This window comes from Aulonocara stuartgranti (genome assembly GCF_965226115.1).
Source record: "Aulonocara stuartgranti genome assembly, chromosome: 10".
Classification (NCBI taxonomy): domain Eukaryota; kingdom Metazoa; phylum Chordata; class Actinopteri; order Cichliformes; family Cichlidae; genus Aulonocara; species Aulonocara stuartgranti.
In genome coordinates, this window is record NC_138946.1 from 26,997,697 (window position 1) to 27,020,400 (window position 22,704).

Genomic DNA, 22,704 nt, shown 5'->3' on the forward strand with positions numbered 1-22,704 from the left:
CCGTTGCCATGGGTTACCTGACCGTTGCCATGGGTTAACTGTCCGTTGCCATGGGTTAACTGTCCGTTGCCATGCGTTTACATGTGTTGTTATGGGTTAACTGTCCGTTGCCATGCGTTTACATGCGTTGTTATGGGTTAACTGTCCGTTGCCATGCGTTAACTGTCCGTTGCCATGCGTTTACATGCGTTGTTATGTTTTAACTGTCCGTTGCCATGGGTTACCGGTCCGTTGCCATGGTAACCGGTCCGTTGCCATGGTAACCGGTCCGTTGCCATGGGTTACCTGACCGTTGCCATGGGTTAACTGTCCGTTGCCATGGGTTAACTGTCCGTTGCCATGCGTTTACATGTGTTGTTATGGGTTAACTGTCCGTTGCCATGCGTTTACATGCGTTGTTATGGGTTAACTGTCCGTTGCCATGCGTTAACTGTCCGTTGCCATGCGTTTACATGCGTTGTTATGTTTTAACTGTCCGTTGCCATGGGTTACCGGTCCGTTGCCATGGTAACCGGTCCGTTGCCATGGTAACCGGTCCGTTGCCATGGGTTACCTGACCGTTGCCATGGGTTAACTGTCCGTTGCCATGGGTTAACTGTCCGTTGCCATGCGTTTACATGCGTTGTTATGGGTTAACTGTCCGTTGCCATGCGTTTACATGCGTTGTTATGGGTTAACTGTCCGTTGCCATGGTAACCGGTCCGTTGCCATGGGTTACCTGACCGTTGCCATGGGTTAACTGTCCGTTGCCATGGGTTAACTGTCCGTTGCCATGCGTTTACATGTGTTGTTATGGGTTAACTGTCCGTTGCCATGCGTTTACATGCGTTGTTATGGGTTAACTGTCCGTTGCCATGCGTTAACTGTCCGTTGCCATGCGTTTACATGCGTTGTTATGTTTTAACTGTCCGTTGCCATGGGTTACCGGTCCGTTGCCATGGTAACCGGTCCGTTGCCATGGTAACCGGTCCGTTGCCATGGGTTACCTGACCGTTGCCATGGGTTAACTGTCCGTTGCCATGGGTTAACTGTCCGTTGCCATGCGTTTACATGCGTTGTTATGGGTTAACTGTCCGTTGCCATGCGTTTACATGCGTTGTTATGGGTTAACTGTCCGTTGCCATGGGTTAACTGTCCGTTGCCATGCGTTAACTGTCCGTTGCCATGCGTTTACATGCGTTGTTATGTTTTAACTGTCCGTTGCCATGGGTTACCGGTCCGTTGCCATGGTAACCGGTCCGTTGCCATGGTAACCGGTCCGTTGCCATGGGTTACCTGACCGTTGCCATGGGTTAACTGTCCGTTGCCATGGGTTAACTGTCCGTTGCCATGCGTTTACATGCGTTGTTATGGGTTAACTGTCCGTTGCCATGCGTTTACATGCGTTGTTATGGGTTAACTGTCCGTTGCCATGGGTTAACTGTCCGTTGCCATGCGTTAACTGTCCGTTGCCATGCGTTTACATGCGTTGTTATGGGTTAACTGTCCGTTGCCATGGGTTAACTGTCCGTTGCCATGCGTTTACATGCGTTGTTATGTTTTAACTGTCCGTTGCCATGGGTTACCGGTCCGTTGCCATGGTAACCGGTCCGTTGCCATGGTAACCGGTCCGTTGCCATGGGTTACCTGACCGTTGCCATGGGTTAACTGTCCGTTGCCATGGGTTAACTGTCCGTTGCCATGCGTTTACATGCGTTGTTATGTTTTAACTGTCCGTTGCCATGGGTTACCGGTCCGTTGCCATGGTAACCGGTCCGTTGCCATGGTAACCGGTCCGTTGCCATGGGTTACCTGACCGTTGCCATGGGTTAACTGTCCGTTGCCATGGGTTAACTGTCCGTTGCCATGCGTTTACATGCGTTGTTATGGGTTAACTGTCCGTTGCCATGCGTTTACATGCGTTGTTATGGGTTAACTGTCCGTTGCCATGGTAACCGGTCCGTTGCCATGGGTTACCTGACCGTTGCCATGGGTTAACTGTCCGTTGCCATGGGTTAATTGTCCGTTGCCATGCGTTTACATGTGTTGTTATGGGTTAACTGTCCGTTGCCATGCGTTTACATGCGTTGTTATGGGTTAACTGTCCGTTGCCATGTGTTAACTGTCCGTTGCCATGCGTTTACATGCGTTGTTATGTTTTAACTGTCCGTTGCCATGGGTTACCGGTCCGTTGCCATGGTAACCGGTCCGTTGCCATGGTAACCGGTCCGTTGCCATGGTAACTGGTCCGTTGCCATGGGTTAACTGTCCGTTGCCATGCGTTAACTGTCCATTGCCATGCGTTTACATGCGTTGTTATGTTTTAACTGTCCGTTGCCATGGTAACCGGTCCGTTGCCATGGGTTACCTGACCGTTGCCATGGGTTAACTGTCCGTTGCCATGGGTTAACTGTCCGTTGCCATGCGTTTACATGTGTTGTTATGGGTTAACTGTCCGTTGCCATGCGTTTACATGCGTTGTTATGGGTTAACTGTCCGTTGCCATGCGTTAACTGTCCGTTGCCATGCGTTTACATGCGTTGTTATGTTTTAACTGTCCGTTGCCATGGGTTACCGGTCCGTTGCCATGGTAACCGGTCCGTTGCCATGGTAACCGGTCCGTTGCCATGGGTTACCTGACCGTTGCCATGGGTTAACTGTCCATTGCCATGGGTTAACTGTCCGTTGCCATGCGTTTACATGCGTTGTTATGGGTTAACTGTCCGTTGCCATGCGTTTACATGCGTTGTTATGGGTTAACTGTCCGTTGCCATGGTAACCGGTCCGTTGCCATGGTAACCGGTCCGTTGCCATGGGTTACCTGACCGTTGCCATGGGTTAACTGTCCGTTGCCATGGGTTAACTGTCCGTTGCCATGCGTTTACATGTGTTGTTATGGGTTAACTGTCCGTTGCCATGCGTTTACATGCGTTGTTATGGGTTAACTGTCCGTTGCCATGCGTTAACTGTCCGTTGCCATGCGTTTACATGCGTTGTTATGTTTTAACTGTCCGTTGCCATGGGTTACCGGTCCGTTGCCATGGGTTACCGGTCCGTTGCCATGGTAACCGGTCCGTTGCCATGGTAACCGGTCCGTTGCCATGGGTTACCTGACCGTTGCCATGGGTTAACTGTCCGTTGCCATGGGTTAACTGTCCGTTGCCATGCGTTTACATGCGTTGTTATGGGTTAACTGTCCGTTGCCATGCGTTTACATGCGTTGTTATGGGTTAACTGTCCGTTGCCATGGGTTAACTGTCCGTTGCCATGCGTTAACTGTCCGTTGCCATGCGTTTACATGCGTTGTTATGGGTTAACTGTCCGTTGCCATGGGTTAACTGTCCGTTGCCATGCGTTTACATGCGTTGTTATGTTTTAACTGTCCGTTGCCATGGGTTACCGGTCCGTTGCCATGGTAACCGGTCCGTTGCCATGGTAACCGGTCCGTTGCCATGGGTTACCTGACCGTTGCCATGGGTTAACTGTCCGTTGCCATGGGTTAACTGTCCGTTGCCATGCGTTTACATGCGTTGTTATGTTTTAACTGTCCGTTGCCATGGGTTACCGGTCCGTTGCCATGGTAACCGGTCCGTTGCCATGGTAACCGGTCCGTTGCCATGGGTTACCTGACCGTTGCCATGGGTTAACTGTCCGTTGCCATGGGTTAACTGTCCGTTGCCATGCGTTTACATGCGTTGTTATGGGTTAACTGTCCGTTGCCATGCGTTTACATGCGTTGTTATGGGTTAACTGTCCGTTGCCATGGTAACCGGTCCGTTGCCATGGTAACCGGTCCGTTGCCATGGGTTACCTGACCGTTGCCATGGGTTAACTGTCCGTTGCCATGGGTTAACTGTCCGTTGCCATGCGTTTACATGTGTTGTTATGGGTTAACTGTCCGTTGCCATGCGTTTACATGCGTTGTTATGGGTTAACTGTCCGTTGCCATGCGTTAACTGTCCGTTGCCATGCGTTTACATGCGTTGTTATGTTTTAACTGTCCGTTGCCATGGGTTACCGGTCCGTTGCCATGGTAACCGGTCCGTTGCCATGGTAACCGGTCCGTTGCCATGGTAACCGGTCCGTTGCCATGGTAACCGGTCCGTTGCCATGGGTTACCTGACCGTTGCCATGGGTTAACTGTCCGTTGCCATGGGTTAACTGTCCGTTGCCATGCGTTTACATGCGTTGTTATGGGTTAACTGTCCGTTGCCATGCGTTTACATGCGTTGTTATGGGTTAACTGTCCGTTGCCATGGGTTAACTGTCCGTTGCCATGCGTTAACTGTCCGTTGCCATGCGTTTACATGCGTTGTTATGGGTTAACTGTCCGTTGCCATGGGTTAACTGTCCGTTGCCATGCGTTTACATGCGTTGTTATGTTTTAACTGTCCGTTGCCATGGGTTACCGGTCCGTTGCCATGGTAACCGGTCCGTTGCCATGGTAACCGGTCCGTTGCCATGGGTTACCTGACCGTTGCCATGGGTTAACTGTCCGTTGCCATGGGTTAACTGTCCGTTGCCATGCGTTTACATATGTTGTTATGGGTTAACTGTCCGTTGCCATGCGTTTACATGCGTTGTTATGGGTTACCGGTCCGTTGCCATGGGTTACCGGTCCGTTGCCATGGTAACCGGTCCGTTACCATGGCAACGGACCGGTTACCATGGCAACGGACAGTTAAAACATAACAACGCATGTAAACGCATGGCAACGGACAGTTAACCCATGGCAACGGACAGTTAACCCATAACAACGCATGTAAACGCATGGCAACGGACAGTTAACCCATGGCAACGGTCAGGTAACCCATGGCAACGGACCGGTTACCATGGCAACGGACCGGTTACCATGGCAACGGACCGGTAACCCATGGCAACGGACAGTTAAAACATAACAACGCATGTAAACGCATGGCAACGGACAGTTAACCCATGGCAACGGACAGTTAACCCATAACAACGCATGTAAACGCATGGCAACGGACAGTTAACGCATGGCAACGGACAGTTAACCCATGGCAACGGACAGTTAACCCATAACAACGCATGTAAACGCATGGCAACGGACAGTTAACCCATAACAACACATGTAAACGCATGGCAACGGACAGTTAACCCATGGCAACGGACAGTTAACCCATGGCAACGGTCAGGTAACCCATGGCAACGGACCGGTACAGTACATTTCAACATTTTCAGCAATCACTCACAATCCTGGCACAGTGAACACATCGCACAGTGGCACAGTGGTTCTTGCATTTGTGTTTGACCTGACACATGGCTCTTTTTCCAGGACTAGGTGTGGAGGGTTGTGTCCGAAGCAACTGTTCTTTTCTTGCCTTCTTCTCAGCTACATGAGAGTGAGCCAACTCTCTTGCAAGCTCCACCACATTTACATATGAATGACTAGGAATGGTTCCATCAGCCTCATTACTACATTTTCAGAAAGTCTCTCCCCAGTGGGACGATTGGGGTCCTTGCCAAGATATGGGAAGACATTGCAAATGTACTTGGATTTTAGGTCGCAAGCCACCCAAAACTTGATCCCAAACTTGTCAGGTTTACTTGCAATATACTGCAGGAAACAGCACCGAGTCTTTGATGGGAAAAGCTGTTCATCAACGGTGATATGTAGACCAGGGTTGTAGCACGTGATGCAGTTGGTGACCAATGATCCCCACACACTGGAAATTGCAGCGAACTTATCAGTCTTTGCTCGATTTGCTCCATTGTGGCATCAATCAGACCACTGGTATAATGTTGAAATGTACTCACTCACTTTTTATTATTATTTGTAAATATGTGTACAAATGGTTGGTTTTTTGTACTGTTTTTATCAATAAATCTCAGCAACAAAGGACCTACACCCATGTGTGTTGATTTCTCCCTAAGACGGCAAACTGAAACACTCCAAGTTGGTGACTTTTGGAGATTTATTTCCCTGGATGATTGAGAATGCATCAAGATGAAACACAAAAGGAAGTTCACAGCTTTTAGCAGCTCCCCCACCCCCTCATCCACACACCCCCACTCCCCTCCCTCCAGAATTCCCAGCTAACAACCTAATATACATATGAATGACTAGCCAATTTAGCTTCCACTTGGCTGAAGCTAAAGCTTAGCTAAAACCCATTTGGCTGCTCTCCGGGTTTTAAAGGTAGAAAAAGCCAAATGGCAGTCCGTGGTGATGTAAGTGTTAAGTAACTTTTGTCCCATCTTACCCACACTTCACATGATTGATTAGAGTCCATGTCTGGAGACATCTATGTGCCAGTATCAGGTCACCCTTATGGCACCTCCTATTGGCAATAGGTGATAATCATCCCATGTCTTTCCCCAGGACACTGACAAAGAACTGAAGCCTGCTAAGTAAAAGAGTTTTGCTCTCTCTTCTTCCCATTCGGTTGAGCAATTTTCTTGCATATATGCTATAATTTACAAGCATCCATGCACCCACTACACTACACTTGTTCTAAAATTTTCAGTCAGTTTAATTAAATATATTTTGGTCCTATAAACTCTGTGGTCTTTTTGGTCTCTCCTTTTGTCTGAATTCTGGGTTGGCTCATGACAAAATGAGGTCTTGTCCTCTTTAAAAACAGACTGGTTTAGTGGGTTTTAGCCTGCTTTCCAGTGGCATTAATTTCGTTTGAACTTTCCTGGTAGGGGGCTCGAAGGGGACGTATCTGACAGTGTAATTTATTTAGAGAGATTCATTGGTATCTTTGGGGGAGAGAGAGCTAAGTCACTGGTTGTTCAGGTAGTTTGTTTGTTGGTGCATTCAATTGGTTCTTTACAAGATGTGCTACTGCCATTCAATTCTGTATGTTTCACTTTAAACAGTAAATATGTTTTCTTTGTTCTATTATGAATAAAATGCAGGCTTATGAGATTTGCAAATTATTGCAGTTTAAAAAAATCTGTTTTATGATATTATATTTTATAATTTGCGTCAGACTTTTTTAAATTGAGGCTTTAATTAGAAAAGGTGTACTTCACAATAGATAAGGCACAAGAGTCTATTTTCAATCACTGTAGACCTATAAAATGTTCCCTACAGCTGGAATAAAGTATTATAAAGTTCATTAGTTAAGATCAATATGTATACACACACACAAACACACACACAGATGTTGTTCAGACACAATATCACAGTATTGGTTCAGCATACTGCTTACACAGTGTTGACTGAAGGAAACGGTTTCCAGGGCCTAATCCGTGGATCGACTTCCTTCGAGGCGTGGACGTCTATCAGCAGAGAATGTACCTTCACCTATCAGCAGAGAATGTACCTTAGTCTGTAACACAGTCAAATATATTCTCAAGTAATATTCAAGCATGCCATTCAGCGTGTTAGTACGAGCTCGGGAGCAGCTTGGGAGAACAAGAAAACAGAGACTGCTTTAGATTGTCTTCCCAAAGTGACTCAACTTTATTCACAAGTACAACAGTTTATATAGAGGGTAAAATTCATGAGACAGCAGATTATCAGTTTAAACCAGTACAGACCAAGATAAGGCAGCGTCTTCCTGCCCATGGGTGAAGAAGCATCCTTTGTGTAGTTTATTAGTTCAGCTACAATTGTGATTATCTCAGCGACATATTTTCAAGGCACAAAACGAAGAGTTCTTTCATTAGTGAAATCTGAAACAAACCATTTGGCCTTCAACAGGCGTCTAAAAGATTAAGAAACTAATGTAGCTGAGGGAGTGATCTCTGTGGTATTTCAACCTTGTACCAGCCTGTGATTCTCACACATCAATTCTTGGGTCAAAGAGAACAATAACTAAAACAAAGGGGCCTTATTGAATGACAGAGTTTTCCTGCATAATGTCACTATAAAACAATATCCAGTAAATGCTCCCATGGTACTAAAATACCTAACATTGACTATTTCCCAGACTGGCTACCATCAGAGTTTCAGAGTGATCAGAGTTATTTAGTCAGTCAGGAAGCAGTCTGCCCGTCTCATTAGCCAGCCTCCAGTACCTCTTCCTCAAGAGGAACGCTGCTGCCTTGGGCTGCCTTTGCCGGGTGAAAATACCCTTCTTGTTCCCCACCACACGATAGATTCCTGAAGACACAACACAGTTTGACAAGAACACTGTCACAGTGCAGAATATAATAAGCTGAATAAATAAAGCTCTGGTTTTTAACCTAGTGGCTGCTTCCCTAGAGCTTCAGCTATTGTTGTATTTAACTGCAGTTCTGGCTCTACAGGTTGCTTTATTTTGAAGCTGCAGTACCTTGTGATGTCATGAAGTCAGCAAAGTTCCAGATGAGTTCACCAACGAAATACTGATTCCTCTTCTGGTCGAACACATCATGGTAGCTCTGCAGGAGAGCATTCTGGTACTCCTCAGTGAACATCATGGGTGGATCCTAAAGAGTGACAGTAAGACTTGTTAAAGGTGCAGAGATGACTTGTGAGTGAGTGGAGTGAGTTAGTGAGTGAGTGTATACTTACCATGTGAAGCCCTGGAACTGCATCTGCTCCATATTCACTCTGGATGATGGGTCTCTGGTACTTTCTGTACCAGTTTTCAAAATGAGTGCTCAGCTGAAGAGGAATGATATCCAACCGGCCTTGATCAAAATACCAGGCAAAGTAACTGTTTGCACACACTACATCTACATAGGGACCCTAGAGAAAAAAAATAACCCAGAAAAGGATTCAGAAGTATTCTTCAACATGGTTATGATTTACAATTATTTATTAAATATTTATGACACAATTTTCTTGCAGTCACCCTTTAAATAATAAAATCTGTAAGGTGCTTTTTATCAACCAGTTTCAAGTTGGGTAAATGAGTGCATGGCGCTTCTGTTTTAAAATAAACACCATGCCCCACACTGACATGCATTAATGTTCCTCGGTCCACTGCATTAAACTGGAGGCTCTGCTCTTCATCTCTTCATTGCCTAGGTGAATCGTGGTATCAGAACTCCACTCTCAGTTTAGGATAACAACCGCATCATAGGAGTCAAGACGGAGCACATATAATCTTATTGTATGCAGATGATGTTTTACTATACTAACAGAACCACACTCGTCATTATCTCCATTGAAGAATTTTATCTCTGAATTTCGTCTTTACCCAGCGTATAAGATCAATACAGACAAAACTGAGGAAATGGATGTAAACAATAATATTCCAAAGAGGGTGAAACATACTCCTTGTTCATATGTCCTTGTCCTTGATGTAAATATATAAAAATTGTGTATGTTTCTGTTCTGTGTCTTGTGTACTGTTTGTTTGTATATGTGTCTTTCTTGCTGCTGTTACACCCACATTTCCCCTTGTGGGACAAATAAAGGATTATTATTCTATACTCAGTTGACTAAATTTACTTACTATGACTTATTAGGACTTAAAAAGAAAAATCAACATGGGTTTTGTGAGCTGCTCATCTGGTGTTAATTAACTAACTTAGTTAAATTGCTATCTTGAGCAGGGCACAGACCTGAAGCACTCAATGTGATTCATTTCACTTAGTATAAACTTCACCTTTTAACATGATTATAACAGAGGTGCTACTTAGCAAATTCTGTTACACTATTATCATCAACGATGTGTCAAATAAAAAGTCTGGAAACTGAAAAAAGAAAGGGATGTGCAGACTTTGTTTAATATGTGATGTTGACATTGATTGATTGAATCTTTATTTTGAACGTGTTGAAAAAGTACAACAAAATAGAATTAAAAGAGACAAATGAACAAAGCAAACAAAAGGAAAACGAGCAACCACAACTCCAAATAACTTTCATGTTCAAAAAGGAGCAGGAAGAAGCATAAGCTTATTTAATCCCACCCCTTTTCCACTATCTAGTATCAATAGACTACAGAAATACCTCCTTGCAATTACATTATATGTCATGTGTATTTATTTTTTTAAATATATATACATATATGTTTCTATCTATCCATACATACGTATATACACATACGCACATATACACATTTTCAATAACCCCATTAACACCTCTAGGATACACAACCTACAAATATATATATATACACCCATACCAACATACCCGTGCACCCGCACACACATGAAAATATTAGACAACACCCTATCAAATCTCTACCTTTTCCCAGTACCCTGTAAAAACCATATCCTTAAACCGCTTTTTAAACTGCGCCATGCTCGGACATTGCTTCATATCTTTACTTAGTCTGTTCCACAGCTTCACTCCACACACAGAGATGCAAAAACTTTTTAATGTTGTACGGATACGAGGATGTTTTAAAATTGAATTCCCCCCTCAAATTATATCCCCGTTCCCTTTTAATTAGTGTGATGGATGAAGAAACTCACCCCTTTGTCCATGTCAGCTGCAGCGATTGTGACGTAAGTGACAGGTCGGGTTTGGTCCAGAGCTTTGGTGTGCTCAATCAAAGTCCTGTAAGGGGGTAGAAAAAAAGGAAGTGATTTGATGTTGGGCTCAAATCAGCAAAAGATGTGTCTTGAAATGCAGTTGTACTAAATACAGGAAATGCCGTCTGGGACATACCAAGTGTTGCTACATTATGGGGAATTGGCTGGAATTATTGACTTTAAATGTTAAATTTCCTTCCTTAGTTGGACATTTAGTTGTCTTATTTCTGTTTGGTTAAAATAAATGTTTGTTTCTTAATAATTACATTAGTGTTTGTCTCTAAGTTCTTCTTTGCTTGTTTTTTTTTTATTTTTTTTTAGCTCAATTGTTTGTTGTTTTATGCTCAATTTAGTTTGGTTTTAAATGTTAGTTTGTTATATTTTGTTGCCATTACAATTAGGGCCAGTAGGATACAGAATATTTAAGCTCAACATGATATTTAGTAAATTAAAAAGCCGATATTCCAAAATATCAGCCAATTTTTATTTATTTGATCATTTTTTCCTCTCTCAAACATGACTTGTTTATACTACACTCTGCTTGGATCAGCTGGTTTTTGTGTTTGTGGGGTTCCAAACAACAGGGACGTTGCAGAGTTGCACCTTCTAATGGCTGAACTATGCAAAATCAACACTCTACTTTTTAAAAAAAATTAATTCATCACTTCAGCTCGAATTAGTTCTGTTCACTTAATTTCTTAGGGCTCCATGATCACCTTTTGGGTTTTTTGCTTTTTTTTGTAAAACAAAATCCACTTTTTAAAAAACTACATTATGTTACTCATGCCTAACTAGCTTTGTCCCTCATACCAGCTATCAGATGGATATCAGATGCTACAGACAAACTGATCTTTTCTACCAGGATTTTAAGAGTTATTACTGTTACACCTTCAGTGTGATAAAGCACATATTTGAGAAGTAGAATAAACATCAGAATTCACATTTTCAAACAAACGGAATAATCCAACATCATGTTGCTTATCTGTGCAGTGATGACTATTTGAAGGGTGGCAATAATTGGAGCTTTACACCTCAAAAGAAAAATAACCTGTACTCACTTGAAATAAAATTCAGCAGGAGGCATCTCTGAGGCGGGCTCATTGGCTACCGACCACATGACCACAGAGGGATGGTTCTTGTCCCGGCGCACAAGCTCGTCCATGACAACCAAGTGGTGAGACAGAGAGGCGTTTCGAAAACTGCGACTATCAGCAAGGCACAAAAGAACACAACTCAGCCTGAGCTGAAAGACTAACGACTCAGATCCATCCACACTGCAAGATGTGAAGACCTAACTCACAACTGTTCTGCTTTCCAGTAAAGTTCAGCTATTGTGAGTTAGTCTTTTATTATAAAATGTAATATTATGAGTACTGTACACATTCAGGTTTAGAAACATGTGGACAAAAGTCAGTTAAAAAAATATGAAAAAAAACCCCCTCCAATTTGTCAAAGGAGCTTGCAAAGAAAAGCGTCTGGACTTCTTTAAGTTGCTTGAAGACGTTTCACCTCTCATCCGAGAAGCTTCTTCAGTTCTAAGGTCAAATGGTGGAGATGTAAAAATACTGAAATTGTTACTTTACAGTATCAGAATCAGAATCAGAATACTTTATTGATCCCTGGGGGAAATTATTTTTTTGCTAGATGACCAGATGCTGGGGGCAGAGGAAGCATGTGGAGAGTCCCAGATAGTCCCACTCCAATTTACAGTTTTTTCTGAATGCTTAAACCCTAACTGTGATTCCTATAGCACAATCTCTAAAACTATTCAGACTTATAGCAAAACCACTCACTGAGTTTGCAAAACTAAAAGCACAAAAACTGCTTTGCACTCAGTTTGCAATTTTGTAACACACACTTTGCAAAACTGTAGGCACAATTAACTACACAACACTCAATTACCAAATTTCCAACACACTCCTAGCAAAAGTATACACATGTATGGCTATCATTAACACTAATTTGCCAACTGTCTGGCACACTTTCACATGTGAAAACTTTTTTAGATAATTAGTTCACTTTGCAATCAGCCTAAGCACTATAATACAGGTAAGCTGTGTGTGCGGAGTACAATGGAGGGAGCAGAAAGAGTGAGAAGTAGAGGAGGCCGAGGAAGAGGACGTGGAGGTGAAGAAGTAGGATGAAGAGGACGACAAGGACAAGGAGGAGCAAGAGGAAGACGAGGAGGGGGGAGAGGAAGATGAGGAGGGGGGAGAGGAAGGGTAGGAAGAGTAAGAAATAGAATTGCTGATGACATCAGAGCTACAATAGTGGACCATGTAATCAACCGTGGAATGACCCTGAGGGTAGCTGGCCAACGGGTCCAGCCTAACTCGAGCCGCTACACTGTAGCAAGTACCATAAGGACATCTTGAAATGAGAATCGGTTAGTACAGTCACTTCGCACAAAGATTTGTAGCACTGCCATATGCCAATGAGAAACACACCAATACCATTGATGTAAAAATACTGAAATTGTTACTTTACAGTATCAGAATCAGAATCAGAATACTTTATTGATCCCTGGGGGAAATTATTTTTTTGCTAGATGACCAGATTGCTAGATGACCAGATGCTGGGGGCAGAGGAAGCATGTTCACTGCAGACCAAGTAACCCATATAGTCATTATGGCGATTGCAAATAATCCTATACTTGGAAATAACCACTTGTGTTTGTTTTGATGTGTTTGAATAAACACCAGTACTTGAAGTTTGGATCCCTCTATGCTTATGGATCTATGACAGCAGTATGAGCTCAAACTGACATAGCCTACCTTGTGCACAGAGAAAGCAAAAGCCAGATGTGTTTTGTATTCATACCATCAGTGTGCAGTTGCCGCATTGTGTGCTTAGTAGATGATGGCTTGTGTGTACTGTTTGATACGGAAACACCATTTTTACGAAGGTGTGAAGAGTTACAGTTTTTTCTGAATGCTTAAACCCTAACTGTGATTCCTGTAGCACAATCTCTAAAACTATTCAGACTTATAGCAAAACCACTCACTGAGTTTTCAAAACTAAAAGCACAAAAACTGCTTTGCACTCAGTTTGCAATTTTGTAAGACACACTTTGCAAAGCTGTAGGCACAATTCACTGTACAACACTCAATTACCAAATTTCCAACACACTCCTAGCAAAAGTATACACATGTATGGCTATCATTAACACTAATTTGCCAACTGTCTGGCACACTTTCACATGTGAAAACTTTTTTAGATAATTAGTTCACTTTGCAATCAGCCTAAGCACTATAATACAGGTAAGCTGTGTGTGCGGAGTACAATGGAGGGAGCAGAAAGAGTGAGAAGTAGAGGAGGCCGAGGAAGAGGACGTGGAGGTGAAGAAGTAGGATGAAGAGGACGACAAGGACAAGGAGGAGGAAGAGGAAGACGAGGAGGGGGGAGAGGAAGATGAGGAGGGGGGAGCGGAAGGGTAGGAAGAGTAAGAAATAGAATTGCTGATGACATCAGAGCTACAATAGTGGACCATGTAATCAACCGTGGAATGACCCTGAGGGTAGCTGGCCAATGGGTCCAGCCTAACTCGAGCCGCTACACTGTAGCAAGTACCATAAGGACATCTTGAAATGAGAATCGGTGAGTACAGTCACTTCGCACAAAGATTTGTAGCACTGCCATATGCCAATGAGAAACACACCAGTACCATTGATGTAAAAATACTGAAATTGTTACTTTACAGAATTGCTAGATGACCAGATGCTGGGGGCAGAGGAAGCATGTTCACTGCAGACCAAATAACCCATAGAGTCATTATGGCGATTGCAAATAATCCTATACTTGGAAATAAACACTTGTGTTTGTTTTGATGTGTTTGAATAAACACCAGTACTTGAAGTTTGGATCCCTCTATGCTTATGGATCTATGACAGAAGTATGAGCTCAAACTGACATAGCCTACCTTGTGCACAGAGAAAGCAAAAGCCAGATGTGTTTTGTATTCATACCATCAGTGTGCAGTTGGCGCATTGTGTGCTTAGTAGATGATGGCTTGTGTGTACTGTTTGATACGGAAACACTATTTTTACGAAGGTGTGAAGAGTTAATCTAGCTGTGTTTGCTTTTGCAAGAGAACTACGATGTTTTGATTATTGGGTGACAGGTTTTCTTATTTGTGTGAAGAGTTTTGCAAAATTAGCCAATAGTTACAAAAAATGTGCTTAAGCAATCAGAAAAAACTGTAAACATGTGTATGGCAGACAGTCATCTTGTCTAATACTGTCAGGGTCCTCTGAGCAATTATGGACTAATATTATAATGTATGTATTTTGTATTGCTGTCCCTCATTCTCCCTGCTTGTAGACATATGTGCATGTAGGTGTGTGTGTGTGGCCCTGGCAGGTGATTGGCCACACCTGAAGACCTTGACACACCTGCAGTTGATCAGGCCTGTCGGAGGAGCTACTTGAGAGTGTGGTGGAGCTCTCTCCGATGCTGGATCATTGCGTGGCTTCACGTTAGTCTCTCGACCAGTTCTTAGTTTGAGTCTCCTGCATTATTGTGTGTCTGACAGCTGCCTCTCTCTTATGTCCCCAGGAGTAGCGGGAGACGAGAGGGCAGCGAGCACGGGGTGCTCATCATGGAGAAGCGGAGACAGGAGCACTAACACTGGGAAGAGGACACGTCACGGGAGTCGGGAGAGCACGGGATTTATTGTCATGTTTTTCCATCACTGTAAATAAACGCACTGTCTATACACAGAGCACCGCGCCTGGGTCCTCATTCCCCATATCCCCACGGTCTGCCAGCCAGACCGTGACAGATACACTGTGTGACATAGCTGTAATTAACTTAGGAATGAAGTCAAGTTTGATATGCAGACTGAATGCTTATAGCCTATGACAATCACATGTCATTTCATGCAGTATTCCTATTGGTCACAATAGTGTGTAACATTTTTTGGCAATTCTAACTTGGGCAGCATGAAGTTCATAAAGAGTTTCAGCAGGGGTGGTATTGGACAGCATGTGCAGTTTTCTCTATGTCTTCATATGCTGTGGCAAACAGAATCTTTCACTTTTGACCTTACTGTACCCTCAAACATATCCAAAGGTCACACAGATATGTGTGGTAACACTTACATGTCTTTGATGCCAACACCTGGGCACTCATCTATCACCACAATCCCATGACGGTCACACATCTGCAGGATCTCCTCAGCATAGGGATAGTGGCTGGTACGGAATGAGTTGACCCCTAACCACTTCATTAAATTAAAGTCCTTTACAATTAGGGGCCAGTCAAAGCCTCTACCACGAATCTACAACACATTAAAACCAGAAAAGTAAACATATGGTCATTGGAGCCTATTTTCTGCAAAATTTAAAGGAGTTTCATCCTTCTAGGGGTACTTACGTCAGAGTCCTCATGCTTATTGACCCCATGGAAATAAAATGGCTTGTTGTTAATGAGGAACTGGGTGTTGGTAACGTTTATTGTGCGGATACCAACTGGCAGAGTATACTCATCCTCATATGTTGATGTCTCACTGACTGCAATTAGGTGGACCTCAATGTTGAAGAGAAAATGTTAGAATAATCGAAACAACACAACCTGACAAATCGAGTGGCAATGCTCAGTCAAACCACATCACACTGCAGAAACACACCTACATGCCTGTGAGCATGTTGCCTTACCTTCATAGAATAAAGGTAACCTGGATTCTCGTGCATCAAGTACGGCCACCACAGCTTCACATCTACCACTTTAAGCCCTCCAGATGACCCATTGGAGGAGGCCACAAAGTGGCCATCTTTGTCCATTAGAGTAATGTTCAGAGTGTTGTTGAAGCCACCTTGAACAGATACTTTGTATCTGACAAGACCTACAATGCAGAGGAAACAGCAACATCTAATGAATAGACAGAAACTACACATTTAAAGTCTGATGTATATGATGCGGATGCTAATCTCTCTAAGCTTTTAAGATAAGATAAGAGGAACCTCGGGTGGGTTCCTCTGGGAAATTCGACTTCCAAAAAAAAGCACAGCAACGACCGAAGTTACAGTTACAGAATTGTTATATATATATATATATACACTCAACAAAAATATAAACGCAACACCTTTGTTACTGCTCCCATTCCCCATGGGATGGACGTAGAGACCTAAAATTCATTCCAGATACACAATATAACCATCCCTCCCAAACAGTGGTCACAAATCAGTCCAAATGTGTGGTAGTGGGCACATCTGCTATATTGAGATAATCCATCCCACCTCACAGGTGTGCCACATCAGGATGCTGATCTGACATCATGAGTAGTGCACAGGTGTACCTCAGACTGCCCACAACAAAAGGCCACCCTGGAATGTGCAGTTTTTTGCTCTATTGGGGGTCTGGGGACCCAGAACCGGTCAGTATCTGGTGTGACCACCATTTGCCTCATGCAGTGCAACACATCGTCGCATGGAGTCTATCAGATTGTCAATTGTGGCCTGTGGAATGTTGGTCCACTCCACTTCAATGGCTGTGCGAGGTTGTTGGATATTCGTGGGAACTGGTACACGCTGTCGTATACGCCGGTCAATCACATCCCAAACATGCTCAATGGGTGACATGTCCGGTGAGTATGCTGGCCATGCAAGAACTGGGACATTCTCAGCTGCCATCTGCCCTGAACAATGTGAGCCATGATTCATCCGTGAAGCGCACACCTCTCCAACGTGCCAGACGCCATCGAATGTGAGCATTTGCCCACACAAGTCTGTTACGGCGACGAGCTGGAGTCAGGTCAAGACCCCGATGAGGACGACGGGCATGCAGTTGAGCGTCCCTGAGACGGTTTCTGACAGTTTGTGCAGAAATTGTTTGGTTGTGCAAACCAATTGTTCCAGCAGCTGTCTGGGTGGCTGGTCTCAGACGAACTTGGAGGTGAACCTGCTGGATGTGGAGGTCCTGGGCTGGTGTGTTTACACGAGGTCTGCGGTTGTGAGGCCGGTTGGATGTGCTGCCATATTCTCTGAAACGCCTGTGGAGACGGCTTATGGTTGAGAAATGAACATTCAATGCACGGGTGACAGATCTGGTTGACATTCCTGCTGTCAGCATGCCAGTTGCACGCTCCCTCATTGCTTGTGGCATCTGTGGCATTTTGCTGTGAGACAAAACTGCACATTCCAGGGTGGCCTTTTGTTGTGGGCAGTCTGAGGTACACCTGTGCACTACTCATGATGTCAGATCAGCATCCTGATGTGGCACACCTGTGAGGTGGGATGGATTATCTCAATATGGCAGATGTGCCCACTACCACACATTTGGACTGATTTGTGACCACTGTTTGGGAGGGATGGTTATATTGTGTATCTGGAATGAATTTTAGGTCTCTACGTCCATCCCATGGGGAATGGGAGCCGTAACAAAGGTGTTGCGTTTATATTTTTGTTGAGTGTATATATATATATATATATATATATATATATATATATATATATATATATACACACACACACACACACACACACACACACACATATATATAAATACAGAGACAAATATAAATAAAATATACAAAGGGGATAAATAGAATAAATAGGAATAAAAAATAAAAATACAAGTGAATTGCACATTTCAAGTATTGAGTCTATTGCACTGTTGACTATTTACAAAAGTATTGCACAAGGTATTGTACAATGAGGTGAGGAGGCACTACAGCTTAGTTGTTCCCCCCTCCTTTGTCCTCCTGTTTCCTGTTTCCCCTCCCTCTCCCCTCCAGAGAGGAGTTAAACAGTCTGATGGCGTGTGGGACAAAGGAGTTTTTAAGTCTGTTAGTTCTTGTCTTGGGGAGAAGCAACCTGTCACTGAACAGACTCTTCTGATTGTTTATGGCCGTGTGCAGAGGATGCCCAGCATTGTTCATAATGTCCAGCAGTTTCTTTAATGTCCTTTTCTCTGCCACTGTCACCAGAGTGTCCAGCTTCATGCCGACCACAGAGCCAGCCTTCCTGATCAGTTTCTCCAGCCTGGATGAGTCCTTCTTTGCTGTGCTGCTCCCCCAGCACACCACAGCATAGAAAAGTACTCCAGCAACCACCGACTGGTAAAACATCCTCAGGAGCTTCCTGCAGATGTTAAAAGACCTCAGCCTCCTGAGGAAGTACAGTCGGCTTTGGGCTTTTTTATACAGGTGCTCTGTGTTGCATGACCAGTCCAGTTTATTGTCCACCCACAGCCCGAGGTACTTGTACTTGTTGACCACCTCCACCTCCTCCCCCTCTATCTGAACCGGCAGTGGACCTTCTCTGGACCTCCCGAAGTCCACAACCAGTTCCTTAGTCTTTGAGGTGTTGAGTTGCAGGTGGTTTGTGTGACTCCATGCGACAAAGTTCCTCACCAGACTTCTGTACTCCTCTTCCTGATCATCCCAGATACACCCCATGATGGCCGTGTCATCTGCAAACTTCTGAATATGGCATAATTCAGAGTTGTAGCAGAAGTCAGAGGTGTACAGGGTGAAGAGAAGAGGGGACAGCACAGTTCCCTGTGGTGCTCCTGTGCTGCTGACCACAGTGTCAGACGTGATGTCCTTCAGCCTGACGTACTGTGGTCTGTCGGTGAGGTAGTCGGAGATCCAAGCCACCAGGCAGGGGTCCACCTCCATCCTGTTCAGTTTTTCCTGAAATATACAGGGCCGGATGGTATTAAAGGCACTGGAAAAGTCAAGAAACAGTATCCTGACCGTGCCTTTTCCCCCATCCAGGTGTGAGTGGGCTCTGTGTAGGAGGTACAGGATGGCATCCTCCACTCCGACACCCGCCTTGTATGCAAACTGTAGTGGGTCCTGGGCATGTTGTACCTGTGGTCGGAGGAAGTTGAGGAAGAGCCGCTCTAGAGTCTTCATAAGATGTGACGTCAGTGCCACCGGTCGGAAGTCATTCAGCTCATTGGGCCGGTTCTTTTTGGGGACCGGGACGATGCAGGATGTCTTCCATAGGGCGGGCACTCTCCCCAGTCGCAGACTGAGGTTGAAGACTCGTTGTAGCGGCTCCCCAAGTTCAGCAGCACACGCCTTAAGCATCCTAGGACACACCTTGTCTGGGCCTGCTGCCTTTCTGGGGCGAAGCTTCCTCAGTTGCCTCCTGACCTGATCCACTGTGACACTGGGAGATGTTTGGGAGGAGGGGAGGGGGGGAGATGTCTTGCTGCTGAGAGAGGGATTGGAGGAGGGGGGTGTCATGGTGTCAGGAAGGGGGGGAAGCGAGGGAGGCAGGAGAGTGGGGAGAGGACTCTGTAGTGAAGGTGAGGGTGGGGGGGTTGTGGGCTGGTCAAACCTGTTGAAGAAGTTGTTGAGTTCGTTTGCCTTCTCCACAGTCCCCCCACTGTGCTTTTCTTGGTGTTGTGGCCTGTGATGGTTTTCACACCATTCCAGACCTCCCTCATATTGTTCCTCTCCAACTTCTGCTCCTGTAGGTGTCCTTTGCTTCCCTCAGGCAGCGTTTCACCTCCCGCTTTTGTACATCAGTTTACCTGCTTACAAATTCTTTTGTGCTAGTAAGGATTTTAAATCACTGTGCATCACTGTATTAATTAATTTAATTTACCAGTGTTATCCATGAAGTTGGTCTCCACTGAGATGTCATCCACATGCACTTTAGGAGTAGTATACAACAGTACAGAACGATGAATCCCAGCATAGTTGAAGAAATCAAAGTCAATGTTTTGCACAAAAAACCCATCAGGATACCTGCAGACCAAACACAGTCTTCTCGTCATTTACATTCTCACTGATGCATCAGCTTAAAGTTTTGAAGTGTGGCAAGGAAGTCAAAAAGAACCCAGTATCACACAAAATGTGTAATAGACACTCTGGTCCACTGTGTCCATTTCACGCTTTGCAGGACACACGTGCAGAAGTTGCATTACTAGCAGGGGAAGATAATATATGTAAAGGCAAGCAAAAAAAATATGACGTACATTCCAGGTCCTTTACTGCAACTTACTGCAACTTCTGTTTGCGTGTACATTTCATGTTTTGTAGAGGCAAAGTGTGAAATGGACCAGCGTGCCTATTACTTGCTTTGCCATAATATTAGGTTGGACAAACACATGAACCAAAGAAAGAGCCTACCTGCTGCTGTCATTCATGTACTGGATGGTGCCTGGAGGAAGAGTCTCCAAAGTTAGGGTGTTGTTTACCGCGATGGTGATTCTGCATGGCTTTGTTGGTTCCTTGCGGATTAAACTACTAATCTCTGCCTCAAAAGGAAGGTGGCCACCTTCATGCTCTGTCACTTTCTCTCCATTCACCCACTGCAACAGAGAATGATCACCGTTTTACATGAGCTGAAATTTAATGATACACAATCTAATTTAAAATGAAGCAAGGATGTATTTTGAAACAATACATTTCTTCCTTATTTTAGCAAAATGCATGTATTACAACAGCATTAATCCACAGGTTTAATGAGTTTAGGTTCTAAACAGTCCAGACTTTTTTACCCACTGAAAACACAAAATATTAAGCAAACTCTTAAGTCGGTGAGATCTTATATCAAGAAATTCATCTGCTGCTGTACCAGATTTTTTGTAAAGTAATCATATTTTTTCAAGAAAACATGTGTTTCGTTACATGATGTGTTTTTCTGTAATATTTTCAAATAAACAACATGATTTTTAAAATGATTTTTGTGGCGGATGATAACTTTTTATATTTGAATTTATTCAAACTTTGAGTGAATGGCTCATAAAAGATGCAGGTGATACTCACCACTATTGAGTAATAGTGAGCACTTCCCACTCTAAGAACCACTCTTGTTCCCTCATCGGAGATCCAGCGGGCCGGCACGAACACCTCTCGCTCATACCACACCCAGCCAATGAAATCTCTCAGTGTGGGGTCCTGTGTGATGTCATTGTAGCTGGCAGGAACTGGCATTTCAATCACTGGGCCCGTCTAAAGAATACAAAACAACAATAAGAAGACAGGACTTTACAGGGATACCCATGGTAGCCATGTTTATTATATTATATTATTTATTATTAATTTTAAAGTAGACAATATACATATTCATCTAATTGAGGTCATTTTGATTCTCTGAGGTCATGGTAAGCTCCCTTCCTGGGAGTCTGGCCCTAACAAGATGAGACTTATTAATATAAAATTTCAACCTTTGTTCTCATTTTAAAAATGTTTCTTTCTATTTTTTTCTTTTTCTAAAATTGTGAACATCTTCAGCTCTAAATGTCCCTACAGAACTCAAAAGGAGGCACAGTCTGACAGGAATATATCCTATGGTGTGGCATTTAAAGGGCTGATAAGCCAAAAATATTTAGTTACGACTGTGAGCCAAACTGATAAGTTTATGCATGCCTTACTGCTGTGTTGTTTACATAGTTATTTTGTTTTTGTTTGTTTTTTTCTTTTTGGGGGGGGGGGGGGGGGGGGGGGGGGGGATCTGAATTTTTGTTTTTAATTCAGTTTAGTTTCAGTTTCAAAATTTAAAAAAAAATTGAAAACACCAAAACCAAGGATACTTCCTCAAATATTCAATTCAAAGCATTCAAATTTTCTTTTAGATTTTCTTTTTTGGTATAAATCTACATAATTGCAAAATGTTTAAAAGTTCTTGCTTACCGAGAGTACTGTATGCGACCGTTGTATCCATGTCAACAGTAAAACAAGTAAAACAACGTAGACTGATTTGTTTCATCTGACCTATCACCTCCGATCCCGCTCACCTCTGTCAGCCGACGTTTGTACCAAGCCTTCTCGAAGCCCTCGTTCCTGTTGGGGGACCCGTCAGCCCTGAAATCCCACAGCCCGTTCAGCTCCTTCACCTCTCTGAAGGAGGACTCCTGGGGAAAGAGCATGCCGCCGTCCAGCGGGAGCACCGTGCCAAACACTGATAGCAGCCACAACACACGGAGCACCGAGAAGCTTCCAGGTACAGACATCCTGAAGCCCTCTTCTACTGCCCTCTCAGAGAGGAACACAGTTTTTATCACCTGTTCTGGGGTCACATGACAGCAGCCGTTATTTTACATCGGTGACGAAATTTTCCGACTCTGCTCCGAGATTACAGAGGGCAGATGTTTCAAAACAGGTGAAGTCTGGACAAAACGGGGACACCGCAAACTAACAGAAAGTTCTAAAAAAAAAAGTAATCTCAACTTGCATGAAGCAGGACGAACAACAGTAACCAAAGCTAAAGGCACTGAGAACTGTTTGAACTGTTTGAAAAATTTATTTAGGGCTTTTCAGAAACAGTCACAGAGCCCTGCACACAAGAAGAGCAAATAAGAACATTAAGTACCACAAAAATAAATATTTAAATAACAATTCTCAACAGAACTTCTAATCAAAAAAGTGTTTAGAACTGTAAAACC

At 43.9% G+C, this 22,704-nt stretch overlaps 1 protein-coding gene across 2 annotated transcripts; it reads right to left on the minus strand.

Annotated features, from left to right (window-relative positions):
* Nucleotides 1-7,193: 7,193 nt before the first annotated feature.
* On the minus strand, nucleotides 7,194-22,436 carry gusb (glucuronidase, beta). Of its 2 annotated transcripts, XM_082548604.1 has the most exons (13): nucleotides 22,057-22,436; nucleotides 21,086-21,271; nucleotides 20,447-20,628; nucleotides 19,920-20,062; nucleotides 16,017-16,204; nucleotides 15,736-15,888; nucleotides 15,462-15,640; nucleotides 11,421-11,567; nucleotides 10,303-10,387; nucleotides 8,450-8,626; nucleotides 8,229-8,364; nucleotides 7,972-8,056; nucleotides 7,194-7,255 (listed from the first exon to the last, which is right to left on the minus strand). In XM_082548604.1, exons 1-13 carry the CDS (start codon nucleotides 22,270-22,272, stop codon nucleotides 7,252-7,254), a joined length of 1,881 nt encoding a protein of 626 aa, XP_082404730.1. In that variant the 5' UTR covers nucleotides 22,273-22,436; the 3' UTR covers nucleotides 7,194-7,251. The 2 variants fall into 2 exon arrangements, with proteins under 2 accessions (XP_082404730.1, XP_082404729.1); XM_082548603.1 differs by lacking the exon at nucleotides 7,194-7,255 and having other exon boundaries at nucleotides 7,385-8,056.
* Nucleotides 22,437-22,704: the final 268 nt, after the last annotated feature.